This window comes from Malania oleifera, chromosome 5 (assembly GCF_029873635.1).
Source record: "Malania oleifera isolate guangnan ecotype guangnan chromosome 5, ASM2987363v1, whole genome shotgun sequence".
NCBI classification, from domain to species: Eukaryota; Viridiplantae; Streptophyta; class Magnoliopsida; order Santalales; family Ximeniaceae; genus Malania; species Malania oleifera.
The window spans coordinates 17,585,035-17,609,787 of record NC_080421.1 but is presented as its reverse complement, the minus strand read 5'-3'; the positions used below and the strand labels follow the sequence as shown (position 1 = coordinate 17,609,787).

Genomic DNA, 24,753 nt, shown 5'->3' with positions numbered 1-24,753 from the left:
ATAATATTTAATACTATAACTTCAAAAATACTTTTAAAATAAATGTAAATTTAAAAATTTCTGCATAAAAACTTTTGTCATCATCTACAACAGTAAAATTTTATAATCATATACCATAACTGTTAAATTAAACTTTTAACTTTAAAAATTGTAATTATAATTTTTAATTATATACATATATATACTTTTCCTTTTACGTTTCCTTTAGATCATTATTTAGGCACAATAATGGCCATGTTCATATAAATTTATACTTTACTTTCAAATCATCAATAACTCTGTACACGTAATTCAATATATATATATATACATATACTGTAAAAATCACCTTTAGGCCTCTTAATCGTAAGTCATGTTTACCCTCATGACTGGGTTGTGCGGTCCAAAGACTATACTTAACTAGCTGACTAGCCAAACTAAATTAACGTACATCATCATTAAGTGAGATTTTCCCTATTAAACCCTGGTCCGACCCAAGTGTGCACTTAGGAGAAATCCACTACCATATAAAATCACTCTGCAAACAGTGTAGGTGCACTCTGATCCGTTTAAAGTTTAAGTTGCGATACCGAACATTCGTAATTTTCTATATCATCTGAGTTATAAGGGGTTTTAAAAATATTTTTATTATATAATTTCTACAATTAAAATAATGAAAATCTCATTTTTACTCATATTTTCGTGAAATATACAATATAAAAAAAATCAACTCATGCAATCTTTACTCATATTTTTCGTGAAATATGCAACGTATAAATAAACTTATACCACACAATTTTCGTGTTAAAAATATTTTCTTTGATAAAAATTAATAATGTAAAATACCCGAGGGGTTTAGAACATTTCTTAACTTAAAAATAAATGTAAGTATATTAAAGATAAAACTAGTATAATTAAATATGCGTAAAAACAAACTCAAGAGAATTTTATGAAACTAATTAACATAATCAAAATTTACTTACAAATAAACTCAGATATGAATTTTAAATAAAAATTTAACATAATCAAATTTACTTACCTCTTCTTTTACCTTGTGCTATGAATACAATAACTATCTCTAAGAAATGAGATCGAAAAGAGTGGGTGAGTGAGAACTTACTCAAAAATTCTCCCTCCACTACTAATTCTTTCACTCACTAATCATTCTCTTCCTTTGAAAATTTTTATGAAAAATGAAGGTTGAAAGCTTCCTTTATAGGAAAAATTTGGAGAAGAAAATAAAATTTGTAAAAGTGTAAGGAGAGGGATGAAATTATAATTTTTTTAAATTAAAGAATGGGCATGGATTAAGTATGGGATAAGGATAGAGGTCATGTGGCAGTTCTTGCCACCACTCCTATTTAATTAATTTTTAATTAATTAATATTTTTAATTTTTTTAAAAAATTATTATTATTATTATTATTATTATTATTATTATCATTGTTATTATTTTTAAGCCATGTTTTAGTATTTTTTTTTTAAAAATTAAATTCGAATTTCGAAAACTCATGTGGGCCCCACACAACTTCAAGACTCAAGTGGGTTCTATGTAATTTTAATAGTTCTCACACGATTTTATGAGTCCTACATAGTTTCGGGACTAATGTAGACCATACACAGTCTTGTGGACCCCACATAGAATACCTATATTATTATTATTATTATTATTATTTTACCATGTATTTTTACAAATTATGTCTATCAAAAAACTATTTTATGTATATATACTTATTTACGTGTACAAATAATGTTTATCTTGATCCTATGAAATTTCATTTTGACCAGGCCAACCTCTAGGGAGCGACTAATCTGCAATGGTCTCTGAACACTCGCTAAGACAAGGTCTTTCTTAGGCATCAAACATGGAATCAAGGATCCTACAAAAAAACACTTCTGTATTGATATTAACTTAATGACAATTTTTATTATTTTATTATTATTATTATGATTTAGTCGCATATATATTTTTAAGTCATTACATTCTCCCCTCCTTATAAAAATTTTGTTCTCAAAATTTGTTAATTTAAAATGAGTACTGTATAATTGGTTGCGCTATTTGAAAGAGTAAATTGATGAACGATTTGGCTATGTGTTAGAATAGATTGGGGGTTAATTTGGCAAAATATTTTATTTTGGGAACTGAAATGTGAATCATCGGTCTAATAGAGGTTAAAATGGAAAAGAAATTCAGAAGATGGGGAAAAGGATAATTTTATATATATATAACAAAATCTGACCTATAAAGCCTTAACTCAACGTCAACATCTATCGAAATGCTAGCAATGTCATTGCTAACTGCCTGGGTTATTTTTTGGCAGAGTTGACCTCTTGTAATGTTGCCAGCTTGGGTCGGAAAAAGGGAGAGAATGCCCGTTTGATCTGCAAGGGAGGAATAGCTGCCCTCTTCCCCTTGTGGCCTTTGGTGGGGATGCTTATAACGAGCCATCGGTGGCCCATACATGAGTCTCAATGCATTTTGGATCTCTTTGCAATGGTGGAGTAGGCCAATATTATCACAAACCCTTAGTGTGGTGACTGCGATGCTATCATTGTAAGGGGTATGACTCATTGGTGTAATGTTAGTTGTAAGTTTCATAAACAAAATATTATTGATAGGGATGAGAGTACAAGTGGTTGGGAATATGGCAGGGGCACTGCTCAGGACGGTAGTAGCGGAGGAGGTAAGATGGATAATTGGTGGGACAGTAGTTGAAATAGCGACTTCTTCAACTGATCCTCATTTACGCTTATGGTTCTCAAACCAAAAGCGTACATTTCTCAACTCGATTGGACCATACCGTTGGAATCGTGCTGCAAGCAAGATAGCCCGCTCCACAGAAGGGAGTTCCCCTTGATTACTGTGGAAGGCCTCCTCTAAAATCTCTGGTTGTGCCTTACTGGGTTTTCATCTTTGGATTAGCGATCTAGTGTTGCTCTCAGCAACTTGAGGAGTTGGGTTATTTGGCAACATTTTCGAGTAATGAGATAACCAAAAGAAAATTTGGGAAGAGCTAATCTTTACAAACCGAAATATGGTTGTTCAAGATAATAGAAAGCTGTGATACTTAGAGTTCGAGGAGTGTACACCCTTTTTATAGGGGAATGATCACGTGTTGTTGAAATCGAGAGGGAGCGACACATGTCACGGATATCGAACGACTTATTTTGCAAAAATCAAGGGAGAGTGACGTGTGCCGCGAGGATAGAGAGAGAGAGCAACGTGGGTCACGGAGGTTTTTTGTAAAAATCGAGGAAGAATGATGTGTGTCGCGAAAATCGAGAGAGAGTGACGCATGTCATGGATATCGAGCGACGCATTTTACAAAAATCGAGGGAGAGCGACGTATGCTGCGAGAATCGAGAGAGAGCAAAGCGTGTCATAGATATTTTGAAAAAATCGAGGGAGGGCGACGTGTGCCACGAGAATCAAGAGAGAACGACGCGTGTCACCGATATTGAGTGACGCGTTTTGCAAAAATAGAGGGAGAACGATATGTGTCGCGAAAATAGAGAGAGAGAGTGACGCGTTTTCAAAAATCGAGGAAGTGCGATATGTGTTACGAAAATCAAGAAAGAGTGACGCATGCTGCGGAAATCGAGCGAGTGACGCGTATTGCAAAATTTGTGGACTCAAGGTTCTGTTCATGTTTTTACATCTTTATTAATGTTTTAATTATAATTAATTTCATACTCAAGTCACCACTTGGGAGGGTGGCCTAGTGGTAAGGAACCAGTCGTGCGTCCATGTGATCGGAGTTCGAATCCCCACTATGCCCAAGTGGTCTCATGCCCTGGCCTTACTTCGGGGATAAGTGAGCTATAGTCGATGATTTCCATCCATGAGGCTATTATATATATATCCAATATTATTAGTATTATTATCATTTTATTTTTATTATTATTATTATTAGATCAAATATAAGTTGGGTATGTTTGACCGATCGATAATTTGACATTGGTTAGTTATTTGAAGAAGAGTTATTAATTTTTATATTGCTTTCATTAATAATTTTTTTTTCTATATAAAGTTTTATATATATATATATAATATAGTAAAATTTAAGTTGTATTAACTTTTATAAATTTATATAAAATAAAAATTAAAGATTCCGTCAAAATTTGTACTCCTAAATCAAACTTGGATACTTGATGGGAATTAAATGTGCAATGAAAAAATACATATTCATATTTAACTTGCACATCTAAGGGATTTTTTTAAAAAATTTAAATATAATATAATAGCATTTAAATTATATTTAATTCTTTATAAACTAATACAAAATTAAAATTAAAGATTTTGTCAAAATATATATTCCTAAATTAAGTTTGAATGTTTTGATCATAACTCAATATGCAATGTAAAAATACATATTCATATCCAACTTGCACGTGTAAAGGAATTTTGGGTAAATCTAGATTTTAGAATAAATCATTTGTTCATATCTATTTGTATGTGTAGCACCTCTAAACCCAATAGAGTCTAATGTGTCACTTCTTATTTTTTTAGTGAAAATAATAACTGCGAAAATAAATAAATCTTGGATATTATTATATTTATATATATGAAAATTTTAAATTATTAATGCATCTAATCTAGTAATTAATTATGCGTCATCAATATGGGTACATATTTTTACAAATATAAATAACACATTTAAATTAATTAACATGTCTTCAATAATATTATCATTTTTCTTAGAAAATATAAAATTATTATCTGTCTTTGAGAGTTTTCATGTTAATCTCATTTCCTCCAACGTTACTATTTTTAGGATCCATTATTAAACAATAATCAAATGTTTTTAAAATAATAAATTATTATTAATGTATAACAAACTAAAATAAATATTTTAAATTACTCAATCCTGCCCAAATCATATTTTATGCCTAAGATCTTGTAAAATTTATATGCTAGATTATGTAGAACCTATATCCTATGCTCTGATACCAATTGTAAAGACCCGAACCCGAGTGGGTTTTAACATATAAATTTTTCAACGAATGAAAATAAATTTAAATTATTTTTATTACTAGAATACTAATTAACTTTATTACAAATATATGTATCAACTATTAAAATAAAAATTTTTAAAATTCTAAAATACACAAACATATTCTAAATTATAATATGCTAATTTTTTTTATTCTACTATATTCTTTCTATTCCCGCTCATGCACTTACTACGTCAGATTTCTGGTACGCTCTTCAAAAATGATTTGAAATGTAAAATAATGATTGGGGTGAGACGACACTCAATAAGTAAATAAGATTATAATTAGTATATGACTAAAATGAGTTTTCATAATTTCATAAAATAATATTTAATACTATAACTTCAAAAATACTTTTAAAATAAATGTAAATTTAAAAATTTCTGCATAAAAACTTTTGTCTCATCTACAACAGTAAAATTTTATAATCATATACCATAACTGTTAAATTAAACTTTTAACTTTAAAAATTGTAATTATAATTTTTAATTATATACATATATATATTTTTCCTTTTACGTTTCCTTTAAATCATTATTTAGGCACAATAATGGCCATATTCATATAAATTTGTACTCTACCTTCAAATCATTAATAACTTTGTACACGTAATTAAATATGTATATACATATACTGTAAAAATCACCTTTAAGCCTGTTAATCGTAAGTCATGTTTACTCCCATAATTGAGTTGTGCAGTCCGAAAACTAGACTTAACTAACTAGCCGACCAAGCTAAATCAACGTACATCATCATTAAGTGAGATTTTCCCTATTAAACCCTGGTCCGACCCAAGTGTGCACTTAGGAGAAATCCACTACCATATAAAATCACTCTGCAAACAGTGTAGGTGCACTCTGATCCGTTTAAAGTTTAAGTTGCGATACCGAACATTCGTAATTTTCTATATCATCTGAGTTATAAGGGGTTTTAAAAATATTTTTATTATATAATTTCTACAATTAAAATAATTTCATGAAAATCTCATTTTTACTCATATTTTCGTGAAATATACAATATAAAAAAAATCAACTTATGCAATATTTACTCATATTTTTCGTAAAATATGCAACGTATAAATAAACTCATGCTGCACAATTTTCGTGTTAAAAATATTTTCTTGAATAAAAATTAATGATGTAAAATACCCGAGAGGTTTAGAACATTTTTTAATTCAAAAATAAATGCAAGTATATTAAAGATAAAATTAGTATAATTAAATATAAGTAAAAATAAATTCAGGAGAATTTTATGAAACTAACTAACATAATCAAAATTTACTTACAAATAAACTCGGGTATGAATTTTAAATAAAAATCTAACATAATCAAATTTACTTACCTCTTTTTTTACCTTGTGCTACGAACACAATAACTATCTCTAAGAAATGAGATCGGAATGAGTGGGTGAGTGAAAACTTACTCAAAAATTTTTCCTCCACTACTAATTCTTTCACCAATTAATCATTCTCTTCCTTTGAAAATTTTTATGAAAAATTAAGATTGAGAGCTTCCTATTTATAGGAAAATTTTGAGGAAAAAAAATAAAATTTGTTAAAGTGTAAGGAGATGGGTAAAATTATAATTTTTTTTAAATTAAAGAATAGGCATGGGATGGGTTAGGTATGTAATAGGGATGGAAGTCATGTGAGAGTGCTTGCCACCACTCCCCTTTAATTAATTTTTAATTAATTAACTATTTTTTTTATTTTTTTAAATTATTATTATTATTTTTAAGCGATGTTTTAGTTTTTTTTTTTAAAGAATTAAATTCGAATTTCAAAAACTCATGTGGGCCCCACACAATTTCGAGACTCAAGTGGGTCATACGAAACTGCAATAGTTCTCACACGATTTTATGAACCCTACATAATTTCAAGACTCATATGGGCCTCATAGAATCTTGTGGGCCCCACATAGGATATATATATTATTATTATTATTATTTTATCATATATTTTTACAAAATATGTCTATCAAAACACTATTTTATGTATATGTACTTATTTACATGTACAAACAGTGTCTATCTTGTTTATCCTATGAAATTCCATTTTGATCAGGCTGACCTCTAGGGAGCGATTGAGCTGCAATGGTCTCTGAGCACTCACTAAGACAAGGTTTTTCTTAAACATCAAACATTTAATCAATGATCTTGCAGAAAAACACTTCTGTATTGATATTAACTTAATGATAATTTTTATTATTTTATTATTATTATTATGCTTTAATCATATATATATATATATATATATATATATATTTATATATATATTTGGGTCATTACAAGAGTAGTATGAGTATTACCCATACTTGAATTCTAAATAATGTCCAACTCCACCTAAATAGATACTCCCGCTGAATCAGACTCCACCTTCTTATCAGCATTCTCCTTTAACATGGCTTCCTTATCGAAGACCACATCCTTGCTAATCATCACCTTCTGTGCTATAGGGTCCCACAATCGGTATACCTTCACTCTTTCTTGGAAACTAAGAAATACGCATGGTTTGGACTTAAAGTTCAACTTTGATCTGTCCTGTTCGTGCACATGCACATACAACGGACAACCAAATATTCTCAACAAAGAGTAATCTACTGGCTTACCTATCCATAGCTCCTCAGGAACCGTTACATTAATAGCTGCAGAAGGAGACCTATTTACCAGGTAGCATGTCATACTCACTGCTTCTGCCCAGAATGACTTAGGCAGATTAACATGAATCCTCATACACCTTGCCCTATCTAGTAATGTTCCATTCACCCTTTCAGCCACCCCATTCTGTTGTGACCCGTGTGGAACTGTATAGTGCCCAGTGATCATCTCTTCCTTACAAAAGTTAATGAACTGGTTGGTTTTATACTATAGTCCATTGTCAGATCTCATAAATTTCACCTGTTTCCCTATTTGCTTCTCTACCTGAGCTTTCCATTCCCTAAACTTACTAAATACCTCACTCATGTGCTTTAGAAAATACACCCAGACTATCTTGGAAAAGTTATCAATAAATGAGATAAAATAAATAGCACCACTGTGAGACTGTACCTAAACTGGACCCCATACATAAGAATGAATGTACTCCAGCACCTCCTTGCTCATATGCTTTCTTGTTTTGAAACTCACCCTGTGCTGTTTACCAAACAAACAATATTTACATAACTTAAGCTTACAACAAAAATTACCTCCCAGTAAGTTCCGCTTGTGCAGCTCCTACGAACCACACTCACTTATGTGACCCAGCCTCCTATGCTACAGAGTAGTATCATCTGTATCTGTACCTGAAGGTACTATCTACAGCTCCACCTGTCATTGTGTTACCCGCTAGAGTGTACAAATTGTTCCGCGGATGACCCTTCATTACTACCAGTGAACCTTTAGCCACTTTCAGTACACCATCTCTAACTGGAAAAAAGAAACCATTACTATCCAAAGAGCCCAAGGAAATTAGATTCTTTTTCAGATCTAGAACATGCCTCACATCCCTGATGGTTTTAACCACACCATCAAACATCTTGATTCTGACCATTCCAATACCAAGAATACCACATGAACCATCATTACCCATCAACACTGTCCCGCTAGAGATTGGTTCATAGGACTCAAACCAGTCCCTATATGGACACATATGATATGAGCACACCGAATCCAAAGTCTAAGTATCGACTAAGTAACTGGAATCTGTAGTAACAGCCAAAAGATTCCCATAAAAAACTGATGAACTACTCTCCACTATAGTAGCCCGTTCAATCTTCTTCCTGTTCTTTTCCTCTAAATCTCTTTTCCTCCTTAGACAATCCTTCTTCATATGCCCTTCTTTCCAACAATAAAAACAACCACTCCTCTAGTTCCCACTCTTACCCTTGGACTTGGATCAAGATTTCCCTCGATTCCAATTACCCTTGCTAGAACTCCTACCTTGCTATTGGCTAGACTCGCCCTTAGCCACCAACCTTTCTCCATGTTCTGGATGATCTAGTTTGTAAAAATTCTCACTCTCTAGAATGACAGTAGTCACCTCATCAACTATAAGAGTCTCCTTATCTAGTAGTAGCATGGTTTTCAAATATCAAGTGAACTGGGAAGCGAATACAATAGAATCAATGCTTTATCTTCCTCCTCAATTTTTACCTCAATACTTAGTAACTGCGTGATTATCTTATTGAAATAATTGAGGTTGTCTTTGACTTTTGTGCCCTCAGTCATCCTCAACTAATACAACTGTTTCTTCAAATACAGTCTATTAACTAGGGACTTGGACATATAAATATTCTCCAATTTTTTCCAAAGCTTAGCTGCTGATGTTTCATTCAACACATTGTACTTAATTTCTGGAGTTAAACTTAAGCGAATGGTACTTACCGCTTTCATTTCCAGCTCCTCCCACTGATCATCTGACATGGTCTCTAGCATCCTGTCTTTCCCATATAGTGCCTTAATCAGTCCCTATTGAACCAACACATACTTCACAGTGCTTTACCACAAATTGAAATTATTTTTTCGATTAAAGGACTTCATCTTGAACTTGGCAATCGATGTAAAGACCTGAAAAACAATAGCAATTAAATAATAGAGAGAAAGAGGGATAAATGGGAGAAAAAAGAAAATTCAAAAAGGAACCAAGGTCAGGGTTCATCGATGAACTACTTGGTTTCGTCGACGAACGCCCTTATATGGTTCGTAAATGAACTTCTGTGTCTCGTTGACGAAAAGATATTGAGGGGGAAATTCAGACCCTTTGGTTCGTCGACGAATTCATCATCTTCGTCGATGAACTCCCTTCATAAGTTCATCAATGAGTCTACGTGTCTTGTCAACGAAACCACGTGGCTAGTCACCTATAAATACGCAAAAATCATATTTTTGGCCAGAAAATCTTCCTTCCTTCGTTTTCTCTCTCTAGAATTCAGGTCCTCTGCCTTCTCTCTTCATTTCTCACTCCAATTCGCCCCGTTTCGACAATTAGAAGACGTTGATCTTTGGGAGATTCTCTACAACTTAGCCATAGTAGAATTTTGGTTTGAGAAGTTCAGGCACCATCCCAAAATCAGGGTAAGTGTTCTAAGGTTTATATGGTTGTAGGCTTTTATGAACCCAGATCTTGTGTTAGATGGAAATATATTGAAGTTTGAGCTGATTAAACTAGGATGTGGTGATTTCAAGGTTTGAGTTTCTAAATACCACGGACTTGGATTGCGGATTTCAGCGGGTGTTTTTTCAGGAACTCAGGTAACATTGATAAATAATTAAGTAGTTTAGAATTTTATGGATAAAAAAGATATGTGAGCCTGAGGAAAAGGCGAGTATAGTTATTATTTTGAGTTTGGGTTGATTGAATTAGGAAATGTACATTATTTCAAGGTTTTGGAGTTTTGTACGCTGTAGGTGTAAGAATAAAGTTGGAGCCAGGCTTCTCAGTCAATGAGGTAAGGGAAATATGCTATGCTAGTAATTTTAGGAATTTTTACCAGTAAAATATATGTATTTTGGGATATGAATTCTAGATGTTTCAGGGTATGAAATTATGTGTTTTCAAGGAAATTCAACAGATTATAAATATATGTATTTAATTGTGTGGCATGAGTAAATATCAGTTCAAAACATAATTTACATAGCTTTCAAAGTATCATGATTTACAATATATATATATATATATACAGAGAGAGATGTTTTATATAATTTACAGAATCATGATTTACATAATACACACAGAAAGATGTTTTACAGTATTTTCAGAATACCATGATATACAAATTTCAGAATCATAACATTCATATTTTACAGTTTATTCAGATCAATTGTTATAGTGTTATGGTTAATTCAGTTGAAACAGAATCATAGTAGATGGTAAAAAACATATATACAATAGTATTAAATAGTATCAGACCTTGATGGATCAGATTAGATTTTAGAGCACGGTATCATAGCTATTTCAGTTCAGAGTGCAATGACATATCTCAGATAGTGTGTGGATTTTATGAGTAGTCAATTGTGCCTTGGGAGAGATTGCAGACTCCCCGGTAGTCTGGGTTGAGGCGGCCGATCTGACAATATAGGTTTCAGTTGACTTATCCTAGTAGGCCAACTAGTGTTAAGTCCAGCCTGCGGGCCGCACAACCCTGTCATGAGGGGTTAAATCATGACATACAACCATCTAGGGAAGTTTTCACAGTTATGTATATATATATACAAATTTGAAAAAAACAGTTGATATACCTATAGTTACTAAAAATATGATTAAATAGAAAGTTTAGAAATAATTGTATTTTAAGTCACGTAGGTGTGAGTTATATTATATTTTATTTTACATGTTATCTCAATTTCAGTTGATTAAAAGTATATTATTCATATAAACTGAGTTGCCACACACTGGTAATACCATATTTCGTCTTACTGAGAGTTGTCTCATCCTAGTAATTTAACACATTTTAGGTAATTTAGTTAGATGAGCAAATCATACTCGAAGATAGAGGAGATTTTGTGCTGCCCTGTCTGTAGGGTAAGTGAATGCTGGGAGATGTATTTTTGTATAGATTCTAAATGATCTAGTGGAGAATACTGGAGAAATGTGTATATATATATATATATATATTTTGGGAGAGTACTGAATTCTGGTATTGTAATTATGGTTGTAAGATTTTATGTTTTCCGCTGCATAGGTGTGTTATCTTGTGAACATGTATTCCTCGGTGCCCACTTTGGGAGCGAGATGTTATGGTAGATATTACATGGGTATCAGAGTTTTAGGGTTTTACAACATATATAACATATAATATAATATAAAAAAAATGACATGAATTTTTTGGGTCGTTATAGTCGAAGTACTTGCCATTAATTTTTTTTTTTCCTTCTTCTCTGACATTAGCAGTAACGTTAGCACTTGTCAGGATAACATCAACAACGGTGCCTGCGTCAACTTTTGCGTCAACGTGACTTCAGCACTCCACAAGGAGGATCCACGCCTCGACTCACGCTCCGATTAATACAAGCTGACTTGTTTATAATCAGATCAATCTGAACCCCTTTATTAAACGGGTTAGACGGATTTAGATCGGGTGACTCGTTTATGACCCGTTTAAAAATAAAATGAAATAATATTTTTTTTAAATATGGGTGATCCGTTTATGATCCATTTAAAAATAAAATGAATGACTATTTTAAAAAATATATATACAATTTTTTATGAAATATTTATAATTTTTTAAAATAAATTAATTATATTTTTTAGACACTTGAATTTTACATGATAGTTACCAATTAATAAATATGTACATGTGAATTGATTTAATCCCAATGGTGGCATGAACTCGGCCATTAGCTTGTTTTGCGACCCTACAGTTTGACGTTATCCTAAGCGACCATTGCGCATGGCAGGGTGCTGCCATCAACCTATAATCAACCCACCATATTTATCTATAATCACTCGCCGTTGGATTAGCTGGCCAGTGTGACGCTTGACCTTGTCAGGTGGGCTCGGAGATCTGACGGCTAAGATTTAACGCTCAATATTACATTAGGGTTTAGAGCGACACGTCCTCACTATATAAACTTCGCTGCCACCAAAACCGCCGCCGCAGTGCAGGTCTAGCTGCCCTCCGCACGCTTTCTTCTCGCCTACCCTCTTCGTCTCCGGCGCCGCCATCGCCGCCGGTTCGCGCGACCTGTCCTCCGTCGGACCTCCGACCATCTATCTCTCCTCACCCTTCCCTCTCCTCCTCTATCCTAAATCTAGAAAAGAAAAGAAAAGACAAAAATTTTTATCTAGTAGTATCAGGGGTCTTCTGTCGAACATCTGGTGTGCGTTTTCTCAAATTTCGTCTACAGCGTCACTTTGTTCTTCCTAAGTTTGATTCGCAATAACAAGAGGAGAGGGAAGAAAGAAAAAAAGAAAAAAATCAGAAAAGGGAAAAAAAAAGAAAAAATATTGTTGATTTTTTGGACATGGCACAGGTTCAGGTTCAGCCTCAAGCTCCTATCAATGGTGTGGCGGGTGCCGCTGCAGGCAACCAATTTGTTACGACGTCGCTGTACGTGGGAGACCTCGAGCTGAGTGTGACTGATTCGCAGCTTTATGATCTGTTTAATCAGCTGGGACAGGTAGTTTCTGTTCGGGTTTGCAGGGACTTGAGTACCCGCAGATCTCTTGGTTACGGTTATGTCAATTATAGCAACCCACAAGATGGTTAGTTTCCTGAATGGCCGAATTTATGTTTATTTGGGATGTTTTTTTTGTTTTTTTTGAAATTTGGAATTGCCGATTTCGATGTTTATGTTCAGTTTATTTCTCCTACAAATCGGGTATCGTTTTAACTTCAAACTGAATACATGCTTTGGATAGACGCAAATGGTGGAAAAAAGTAGCGTGGCTGTTTTCAAATAGATAAAAAAAAACAGCTTTATGCGATTTTTGAATTTGTTTGCAGAATATATGTATGCATATTTCACTGCTCACTTCCTACACTCTATAGGCTACCTTGAATTCTTTACGCCTGCATGCTTTATTTGCTGCTATCATTATAGCTTTAATGATTCATTTATCGGACTCATAATATCTACACATATTGAAAGAGATTCCCCCAATTTGGTGTCTGCTTTGTGTTCCATGAACCGAACCAGGTACAGCAGAAGGGAAAAAGTAAAGAGTAATTTAGTGTAATAAAAAAATTAAATGAAGTTATGTTGCACACTCATCAACTATGTCCAGTATTTAGTACCCGTGAAAACCTTTTTGGGGATTATGCTATATCACCATGATCCTTGTGAATATTCTGCTTGAAGGCACTGAATACTAACTGCTTTTCTTGAGAACAAGTTGCTTTTCTTTGTTCCAAAAAAAAGTTAACCTTATTCCTCTCTTAGATGTGTGTTGGGTTGATATTCCGCATAATCCACATCCTCTGTTGTTTCTTACATTTTTTTTTTTTTGGGATTAATGATATGAATGACAGCTGCAAGGGCATTGGACGTGCTGAACTTCACTCCTCTTAATGGAAAACCCATTAGGATTATGTATTCACATCGTGATCCTAGTCTTCGCAAAAGTGGGGCAGGGAACATATTTATTAAGGTAATACAATGCCGAAGTGGTTTTGTAGGTGATTCTGCTGTGCTTCAAAATCTTTTGCTTGGTAGGAGTTTTGTTCGTCTTACCTGACCGAGTTCTCTTTTTGAACATGTTAGAATTTGGATAAGGCGATTGATAACAAAGCTCTACATGATACATTTTCAACCTTTGGAAACATTCTCTCTTGCAAGGTGGCTACAGATTCCTCTGGTCAGTCAAAAGGCTATGGTTTTGTACAATTTGATAATGAGGAATCTGCTCAACAAGCTATAGAAAAGCTGAATGGTATGCTTTTGAATGATAAGCAAGTTTTTGTGGGACCCTTTGTTCGCAAGCAAGAGAGAGAAACAGCTGTTAGCAGGACAAAATTCAATAATGTCTTTGTAAAGAATCTCTCAGAATCAACAACAGAGGAAGATTTGCAGAAAATTTTTGGCGAATTTGGAACAATAACAAGCGTTGTAGTGATGAGGGATGCAGATGGGAAATCTAAGTGCTTTGGTTTTGTCAACTTTGAGGATGTGGATGATGCTGCTAGGTCTGTTGAGGCTCTTAATGGACAGAAATTTGATGATAAAGAATGGTTTGTTGGGAAAGCACAGAAAAAATCTGAAAGAGAGGTTGAACTAAAACAGCGATTTGAGCAGAGTATGAAGGAGGCAGTTGACAAATATCAAGGGGTAAATTTATACATAAAAAATCTAGATGATAGCATTGGTGATGATAAACTTATGGAACTGTTCTCTCCGTTTGGTACCATTACTTCGTGCAAGGTTTGTAGCACCAACTGCATGGATAGGCAATCACTATTGAAATAAGTCATGCTACATGGCTTGGGTGAGTTTTAAAGGTTATGTTGTTTTGATGTTTGTCTAGGTTATGCGTGACCCTAATGGAATAAGTAGAGGATCAGGTTTTGTTGCGTTTTCAACTCCTGAAGAGGCATCTAGGGCTGTAAGTATGTGGTGTATGTATTTATAAAGAACTTATACAAAACCAACAGTAATTTTTTTATTTTTGTTTGTTTTGGTAGCTTGTGGATATGAATGGCAAAATGGTCATTAGCAAGCCTCTTTATGTTGCACTTGCCCAACGAAAAGAGGATAGAAGAGCAAGGTTGCAGGTAAAATTCTAAACTATTTTGATTTTTCTTTTTCAATAAAGGTTCTTATTTGAATATCTACATTGAATTTTTTTTTCCCTCAATTACTTTGCTTGCCTTGTTCTTTTGTTTTCCTCCTTTTGAATTGAATTTATTAGGCTTTCAGATGTTTTTTTGGTGCATTTGTTTGAAGGCAAAACTTAAGGAACTCGTGAAAAAAACTTAGGAAGCAAGTGGTTATCACATGTTACTTGCTGTCATGAGGATTTTGACTCATGAGAACTTCTATTGCTTATAGGCACAATTTTCTCAAATGCGTCCTGTTGGAATGGCGCCTTCAGTCGCCCCTCGAATGCCAATGTACCCTTCTGGTAGTCCAGGTCTTGGACAACAAATTTTCTATGGTCAAGCACCACCTGCTATTATTCCTCCCCAAGTAAGTCATTTTCTTGAAATTTTATCTCCTGAAAACTTGTCTATATTTCTAATTTTCTTTCATGGACATTATTGTAAAGTTCATTGTTCTGATTATTATTAGATTTCTTCGATACATATTTATGTATTTTAATGCTAAAATTATTGTTCTTGCTGGTTAAAAATGCATACCCTTAACCATGTTGTGCTTCAGCAAGAGCCTTATGAGGTGGAAATATGGGATCTAATCTAGGTCCTTGACAGAATTTATTTAACATTTTTTTCACACTGGTGAGGCATAGAGTTACATTAAGTTTGCTGTGCATGCTTACACATAATAGGATATAATGGTTTGTAATCGTAGAAGAAAGATGCTATGGGTCAATGGTGAATAAGGGTTTCTTTGAGGAGTAATTAGAAGAAAAATTCTGGCAGGCTGCAAGGAGATGTGTTGCAGGAATCTACTGGCAGTTAGAAGATTAGGTTTTTATGTTACTAGGGCTAGGACTTTATGGTGGTAAGGCTGAAGAGTATTCTAGGTTGTAGTGCTTTTATTGTGTAGGATGAAGGAATAGTGATTGGGATTGCCAAAGGAAGCAAGAGAGGTTCAAGTGTTCTGGATAGCATTGTGTGAACATTACATTGACAATCTACCTAGCGAGGACTCAATTTACTTGGATTAGGCTAAAGAGAATTCTCTGACCAATCCTTTGAGTCATTGATTTAAACTTTGAAGCACATAACTTGACAATTGAACTCTCTAAGATTGTTAAAAAATTACCCTATAAATAAGCTGAGCAAGTAAATTAAAATTTTGAATAATAGGGCATCACCCCTTAAAATTGTGAAATTTCATCTATGCCTTCGAATATTTACAAATTATGACTGCTTTTCTGCTGTTCAACAGCAACACTAAAAATGAAATGAAACTTTCGAACTTGCTTTTTCTCAATCTGTTTGTTATCTGCATTAACTGCTGAACCTGATTCCAATTTCATTTGCTATTTGAGTTGTGTGCTAATCAGCCATGGATTTCAGTAAATCCTACTCCTCCCTTTAATGTATGCTTGCTAGACAATAGATTTTGAGTTGGTTAATATTGAACATTTGATTTAGAAAATTATGAGGATTAATAATCTTGCTTTTTGTGTTTGTTTCATGTCCAAGAAGGTTACTGAATCACATGAATGTATTCCCCTCCATTTTGGCTCTTCTATCCTTTTCAGAATCTCATCTTTTGTAGAATATGATACACTAACTGAAGTTAAGGGAAATTATTGCTCTATTTGGAATGCTATTATACAAATGAAAATGGGATGCACTCATTCGCTTTTTCACATATAAATTCTTGGGTGGAGTTCATTTGCAAATGAATTAATGTGTTTGGTCCAAATGCATACTAAAATGTATTTATGCAGATGAAAGTGAGATTCATCTCATTTGTCCATGCATTCTTAAGTGGAGTTCATTTGCAAATGAATTCATGTGTTTGGCCCAATGTAGAATTCAACTGAATTGAAATGAAAATACAATTTTTCTGAAAATACCTCTAGTTAGATTATAACAAACAAAAAGAAGAAAGAAAGTTCTTGCTACAGCGATTATATTCCTGTTGAGAAGGAACATGATCCAGGGGCTCTTGACAGAGTGTGACCAACTCCAGATCATAAGTGATAAAAAGGTGCTTTGCATTAGGTCTAGTCCCTTGGACACTGGGTTGGCGACAGCATATGTTGGTTGGATCAAGAGGAGCTTCTTGCAAGCTGGTTATCAAAATAGGAACCAGATCCTACAACACAGATTTACCTAAGGATCCATATCATGTGCGATCTGGATCAAGGAGAATCTCCCTAGGGTTGTGATCATAGGATCTTGATCCTGCTTCAGATCCTATCGACCCTACTTCTGTTTATGAGTTCCAAGGATTGGATAAAGACCCATATGTATTTTTATTGGCTCACACACTTTGTTTTTGCAGTCAACAGACAAAATTTTGTTTAGTTGGCTCAAAATGGTTCAAAATTAGGATAGAATGATGATAATCTCTTGGGATTTGTTGGTTCCAAATGGAGAGAGCAATTGAGCATCTCATGAAAGGTCTCTTCTTTTGAGATCAAAAGCAATCTTAGAGCTTTGAATTTGAAATACTAAAGATCTCAATACCGAGCATCTTAAAGTTGTAGGATGATAATGATGGTGGGCTATATGCATGCATTGATGTGATATGAATGAACTTAATGAACATGGCTTTAATTTTGATGTTATAATATTAAGGGATTTAGCTCAAGAGAGTTAGCTTTGTTTTTTAGTTAAGACTGGGAGATTTTAAGTATTACTTATTGTCATAGGAAATTGTGATGATTGTGTAAATTGGCGAAAATTGATTCATGTGGCTGACCCCACTTGGTGGGACTTAAGGCTTGGTTCGTTGTCGTTGTTACTCTATTTAGTTTTTATCATAAGTTGGTTTAATTGAACTGTACTCCCAAATACAATAGGAATACATACAACATTTATCAAGCACACAATGAATTATCTTCTTAGTGCTTTTAGACCCATGCACAGTTCATTAGGATTCTCACTAGTTTCTATTTGCCACATCAATACTTGTTTAACCTTATTTCTATCATCATAGTGGTCTACTATTACTCCCTTGGTGTGATGAATACATGTTCAACTAAAGTTGCAATTGCTTTCCTTTAATTGTTCCTCATATTGTCTGGGATTTAAATCACAGTATTAATGATCAAAGATAACAACCTTGGAATAGAGTCTAGTATTAATTAATTATTTTTATGGGCACAAACTTCACAAGTAAAGCAATCTGACAAGCCATATACGAGTGACATAGAAGGAAGATGGTGAGCACTTGTTTTCAGTTTTTCAAGCTATGGAGGTAAGGATCTATATGAGATGCTTGTGTAAATCGTTTCATGGACTTTTGGTCTCTACCATGTTCAGGGCTTTCATTCGAAGGGCTTGGAATACTATTTCTTGTTTAATTTCTTCATATGTATGCCTCCTTGAATTTAATTTCCTCTTCCCCTTCATTCCCCCAAGTTTTTCAGTGGCATTTTCTAGATCACTTGGGCAACTCTATGATCAACAAACCACTTAGGTGGAGCGTAGTCATGTCGAACATGTGTTGGACACGGAGATGCATTTGACATGCATCCAACATGTGTTCTTTAAATGTCCGAAAAGAAAAAAATTGCATATTTTGAAATTGGACACAAAGGAAATGGCTTCAACTTAATTTTGATACATTTAAAAAAAAAAAAAATTAATTCCATAAAGTAAAGAAATCACTAAAATCAAAGAAAAATCAGGACATTTCTTCAAAAGAAAATTCAAGTGGTACCATCTTTTGGAGATTGATCAAAGCTGCCTTAAAATAAGAGTACCATTTTCTAGAGATCAAAGTCGCTTATTTGTCGGCTGATTGTATCAGAAAATTTCGCAACATCAGTGGTTGTTATGGGTGAAAACAAAGGCTGTGCAAACAGTTGGTACAGCGAATTTGGTGAATTCACCAAAAAATTTCAGCTGACCATATACACTAACGGAAACAAACTGAGCTAAAGGGTATACCTGAACCCTTTCCCGACCAAATTTTATTCAGTTAATTTGGTTAATTGAAATTAACCGAAATTATGATGCATTTCAAATTTGCATATGTATATTTATAAAATATAAATATATTATATTTATATATAATAAAAATAAATAAATATTTGTAATAAATATATTTACTTATTTACATATATATATATTTATAATTTATATATTAATATATATACCCTTGATCGGTTAATTCGGTTAACTGAAAAAAATTTCTTAAACAGAACTGATCACCGAACATTGAAATTTTTAAAAACTAAACCAGATAGATCCATATTCAAATCTTAACTGAAATTTGCTTAGCCCTAATGAACACTTCATACCGTGTGAAGGGTTGTGGCACTAGTTGTAGCTGACAAGCTTAACTAGTCAGCTAAAAAGTAAACTGTGGGTTCACCAGCAGAACCAATTCACAACCATTGGATACAAAGTGGATGGAAACAATGCACAAATGTGAAAGTAAACACGAGTCAGTAAACATGCAAAAACACAATTCTTATTATTGTACCTCTGTAGGCAGCCTGTTTTTAGCTGGAGAGGTCGAGCTAAATATGATTATGGAGGTTAGTGAGTTTTACAATGATCAACGAATATTCACCCTTCCCGAAAGAGCTTTCTATGCAATTCAAAATGTCGCATAAGGAAAGACCAATGTGACCAAGGAATTATACTCCTTTTTTACACGAAGGCATTACCTACGCCAGTAATAAGACCTACACCTATTTATATGATGGCTATCCATTCCATGTGCACAAAAAAAAAAATGTCATGCAAGTATAATGCCTTGAACAAGGTTGGCTCATGATAGTGGGCATTATATTGTTATTCTTTTCATAGTGACCTAATTTAATTAAGTCGATGGTACAAACAATATGCTGGTAAGGCTATAAACTGTGTCTTCCTATTTTGTTGAAAAAGATATTTTATGTCATATTTTATGCCTTTGTACAGTTTCCATTGAGGGTGCAAAATTCCTTCAATGAGTCATTATCTAAACCCCTTGAGGTGGGTCATATCTTAGCCGAGGTTTTACCCTTCGTGACATGCAATTTGTCAAGCATGATTGGATTTTGAATTGATTCACTAGTACACCAAACTAAGGTTTTGATTCATGATTTGAATATCAAGTTAACAAATATGGTGAAATGGAATGACTGATTGTTTTGATTCATTAACTTAAAACAAATGCCATTCCTATTTCACAATAATTTATCTAGAGAAGAAAAGTGCGGTATGTGTGATCGTTGTGTATTTAAATTTTCGTGATCCTTGCACAGCAAATGGTAAGCTTCCTTGCACAGCAAATGGTAAGCATATTCTCCATATCCTTGCCAATAACAAGAAAGGTGTAATTCTGTCTATATTTTTTCATTTTTTTAAAACCAGAATATCATAAAGAAGCATGTTCATATCATTCCTCTCAAATTTGAGGGTGTCCATGTACATTAGCAACAACTATGAGTTCTTTTCAGCTGTTCCGCAAGATCTAGGGCAATATCTACAGAAAGGTGTAATGCTGTCGTATTCTTACTATCTTTGTCGTAGTTATTCCAAGCATACCTTCCCCTTCTGCTGCCTCAAGCAACACCTCTTTCTCTGAAGCCTTGTTTGTGTAACAAGTGCCCAAGTTAAGAGCTTGTCTCCTGGTACTAAACATTAATTATTACAAACGTGTTTACTCTTATCTTTTAAAATGTTACACTAATTTATTTTAGCATTCTCATTTTGTAGTTTTTACTTTTTGAATATGTTGTTTTTAGTTGTCCCAACATTTTGGTCCATAATAATAGCATATTTGGCTTGTATTTATAGTGTAAACCTTTTTTGAAATTTGAAGGATATTCTATGATCACACAACATGCTCAAAGAACCTCTTCATTTGCCAACCCAACTCTTATGTATGACACCTTATTCAATTTCTCCTTTACATTGCATAATAGATTTGTTGTACCAAAATCTACTTAGTAATAAGAGCTTCATTATCATTAAGTTTAATGTTTTCTCCATTATACTCCTAAAATGACTAAAATTGCATTTCAAGCATTTGGTCTTATCTTGAAACCTATAGATTCTAAAACTTCTCTACATACACCATGTGACCAAATTACCGAAATGTCCAGTAAGACATGCATAACATTGGAAAGGAAAGGATTCAAGGCAAACCCTTGATGTACTGTTAATGTGATTAGAAGTTCTTTAGATTCTACCCATATAGTTCAAACAATAGTTATTATTCTATTATAAATGTCTTCAATGTCAAGTATACATCTACTACCCACTCATTTTTCTTGAACCTGCCAGCCCTCCCTTGTACCCATATTTGAGGCTTCTCTGGGTCAACAAAAATCATGTGCAATTCTCTTCTTTTTTAATAAACTTTTTCATTAAAATAGTGCTCTCAGTTGTTGTTTGATTGAGTAGCTCAATTGCAGTTGGAGAGTCTGTTTTCATAACTTAATTTAGGCATCTTAAATAGTTGGAGGAAATAGCGTCTTATAGTTTTTAAACATTTTTTGTTCATGTTTCTGTATTACTTAATTGATTGAAGATTTTTATCTGTGCAATTGATATATTACTCAATATAAATGTTTTTGCTTGGATTGTTTGAATTGTGGAGATGGCATTTCCATTAACCATGGGTTACACATTTTCTTTTCATGATCTCAAACTACCAGCCTGGATTTGGGTATCAGCAGCAACTTGTTCCTGGCATGAGGCCTGGTGGGGCTCCCATGCCAAACTTCTTTGTGCCTCTTGTTCAGCAGGGTCAACAGGGTCAGCGTCCTGGTGGCAGGCGAGCTGGAGGTGTTCCTGTGCAGCAGAACCAGCAGCCTGTTCCACTAATGCAGCAGCAGGTTGGTGATACTTTGTATATGTTCACTGATCCTAGCAGTTATTTTTATACATTGCATGTTATGACTTGTTCAATGGCAGATGCTTCCAAGGGGGCGTGTCTACCGTTATCCCCCAGGGCGTGGCTTGCCAGATGTTCCTATGCCAGGTGTTGCTGGGGGCATGCTTTCTGTTCCATATGATATGAGTGGCATGCCAATGCGTGATGCATCTATGTCTCAGCAAATTCCAATTGGTGCTTTGGCTAGTGCTCTTGCAAATGCGACTCCTGAACAGCAAAGAACAGTAAGCTTTTTTGCCTTACTAATTAAATTGAGGAAAGAAAAAAGGCATGGGGTTTGCAGAGGCTCAAGCCATGTATAATCTTGGAAAACAATTTTTCTGTTTCAGTTTTTTAAATTATTACAGGAATGCCACTTTTTTTTTCACCATTTTCCAACTATATAGAAAAATTAGAAAATCATAAAGAGATGTTTTCCAACATTTCTATACAAATATTGGAGACGTGGAAAACAACGTAGCATTTTTGTAATGGTTTAGAAAACTAAAAATGAAAAAGAACTGTTTTCCACAATAGGCCCTTAATTTTGCCTTGATTTTCTCATACAATGGTGTGATGGTGTGTGCCTCGGTCATTGTATAGGTTGTGCATACTGTGGATAATTATTTTAGTTCCATATTAGATTTGATGAGCATGCCTGTTGATATTGCCTTGTAATTGTTACGATTAACATTATACTGCAGTAAGAGGCCATTCTTTTGTAAACCCAGTGAATGGTTCTTGTCATTATTTCTTTCTATTTTGCTAGGTAGTGTAGTTCTGCCTTGGAGCCTTTCACATAAAGATTCAATCGTACTGTAAATAGCTATTTAGATTGAGTCCTCTTAGATGGTTAACTAAATTTTGTTTATTGGGTGAAAATCTATAGATGTTGGGTGAGAATTTGTACCCACTTGTGGAGCAGCTGGAGCCTGAGATGGCAGCTAAGGTGACAGGCATGCTTCTCGAGATGGACCAGACTGAGGTCTTGCACTTGCTTGAGTCACCAGAAGCTCTGAAAGCAAAGGTTGCAGAGGCCATGGACGTGCTGAGGAATGTTGCCCAGCAGCAGCAGGCTGGCAACACGGCTGATCAACTGGCATCCTTGTCACTGAACGAAAATCTTGTTTCCTAAGTGCGATGCTTTTATCTTGAAACATCATGGTTGTGGTTGTGGATTTGCAACAGTTTTAAGGTTTTCATTCTGATGCTAGGGTAGGCACTGGTTTTGGTGTTTGCGAGGAGTTGCTTCTTAAATTATTCTGAATGTTGTGACATTATGCTTTAATTTTTGCCATGCACTTAGAAGCACTCGTGTTGCTTTTTTTGCTTTTGTCTTCCCTATGAATGGTTTTCTTTTGGCATTGAATCGTTGAATCTGGATTCCTGCAGTTTCAATTCTATAGAAACTGCAGTCTGTTGCAATGCTTTCCTTACCCTTGCAAATAGTGGAATTTTATAATGATTTTCCCCATTAAATTGCTGCACACAATTATCGCGTTGAAGTAGTTTGTAAGAACCGCAAACTTATGAATGGAAGTGTTTTGAACGAACAGGAAATTGAAAGACAGGGTTAGCATATTTTCGAACATAGCAGCAGCAGATGAGAGTTACTCTGCATTTGGGAGCATGCAATCTAGGCCTAGGATTTGGTTTTGAGTGAATTATTCCAAGGAGATTACTTATTATGAGTCGTCAGCTTGTCAAGAGCAACTAACCAGCAAACAAGGGCATGTCAAGTTGAACCAGGTTTAAGGAATGCTAGCTTACTTAGCAACTTTTTCTCTATGATGGTTTCAAAAGTTGAAGCAAGCATTCAAATCAGGAAGATGTCAGTTCTGCTTATTAGTTCAGAAGCTTTGATGGAAGCCCTTCTCAGCCATCCTCAATCTTGAGCATTAATAATTGCTAGACTTTTTTACGTTTAGAGGAGAACCCAAATAAGTAGATAAATTGATGGCTAAAGCGTAGTCAATTTGGTTACAGTCAGCCGTATTTTACTTGTGACTTAAGGAATACCGTAGTGTTTTTAACTGGAAGTCAGAGTACTCTCTCAACTCCCCACTTTAAATTATTTTTGTTTTGAAAATATAATGAAACTGATGTTTAGCTTCTATTTTTTTTTTTTTTTATATAATTCTATACTACGATAATGTTCTCTTCTGCATAACTTCATGTGGCATTTTGAGAAGCCTCATTAAATTTGAACCCGTGACTAATTGGTCAAAAATTAACAACCTTACCGTTGATTTAAAACTGTAAAAATCTAAAATATGAAAAATGAGTTAAGAGGGGTAAAATTGGAAATTTTCAGGTCAAGAGCTATAAAAGGAAATTTCTATTACTTCTTCATTAAGTAAACTCAATCCTATCTTTCTCTCTCTCTCTAAACTTTCTCTACTCTCTCCTTCTCTCTAGAATTCTTCGCCGATCGTTGATGGAATCGAAAAACGGAAGCTACCACGAGAATCGTGGAATGATTCTCTACAACTTCTACGGATCGGAATCTCGTTTCAGAGATTTTCGGGTTTCGGCATAAAATCGAGGTAAGGCTCGGTTTTTAATTCTGATCCAGTAGTTTTGTAGGCATCAGTCTTGTGAGTATATTCTATACTATGATTTGTAGGTTTTGAAACTCGGTTCGCTGTTTAGGGACCTTGGAGTTCGAAATTTGCTTACGGGGTTAAGG

The 24,753-nt window shown here is 34.2% G+C and overlaps 1 protein-coding gene across 1 annotated transcript; it reads left to right on the top strand.

Moving 5' to 3' along the window:
* The first annotated feature begins 12,391 nt into the window (after positions 1-12,391).
* On the top strand, positions 12,392-23,391 carry LOC131154879 (polyadenylate-binding protein 8-like). The gene is made up of 9 exons (XM_058107685.1): positions 12,392-13,152; positions 13,919-14,037; positions 14,151-14,807; positions 14,911-14,988; positions 15,068-15,157; positions 15,435-15,572; positions 21,847-22,026; positions 22,106-22,309; positions 22,954-23,391. Exons 1-9 carry the CDS (start codon positions 12,912-12,914, stop codon positions 23,197-23,199), a joined length of 1,953 nt encoding a protein of 650 aa, XP_057963668.1. The 5' UTR covers positions 12,392-12,911; the 3' UTR covers positions 23,200-23,391.
* Positions 23,392-24,753: the final 1,362 nt, after the last annotated feature.

Excerpts from the sequence above, each read along its gene's own strand:
- LOC131154879 (XM_058107685.1), top strand. The coding sequence starts at position 12,912 with ATGGCACAGGTTCAGGTTCAGCCTCAAGCTCCTATCAATGGTGTGGCG. Across the intron at positions 15,158-15,434 it reads ATAGAAGAGCAAGGTTGCAG|GCACAATTTTCTCAAATGCG; the intron begins GTAAAATTCTAA and ends TATTGCTTATAG. Across the intron at positions 22,310-22,953 it reads CTCCTGAACAGCAAAGAACA|ATGTTGGGTGAGAATTTGTA; the intron begins GTAAGCTTTTTT and ends GAAAATCTATAG.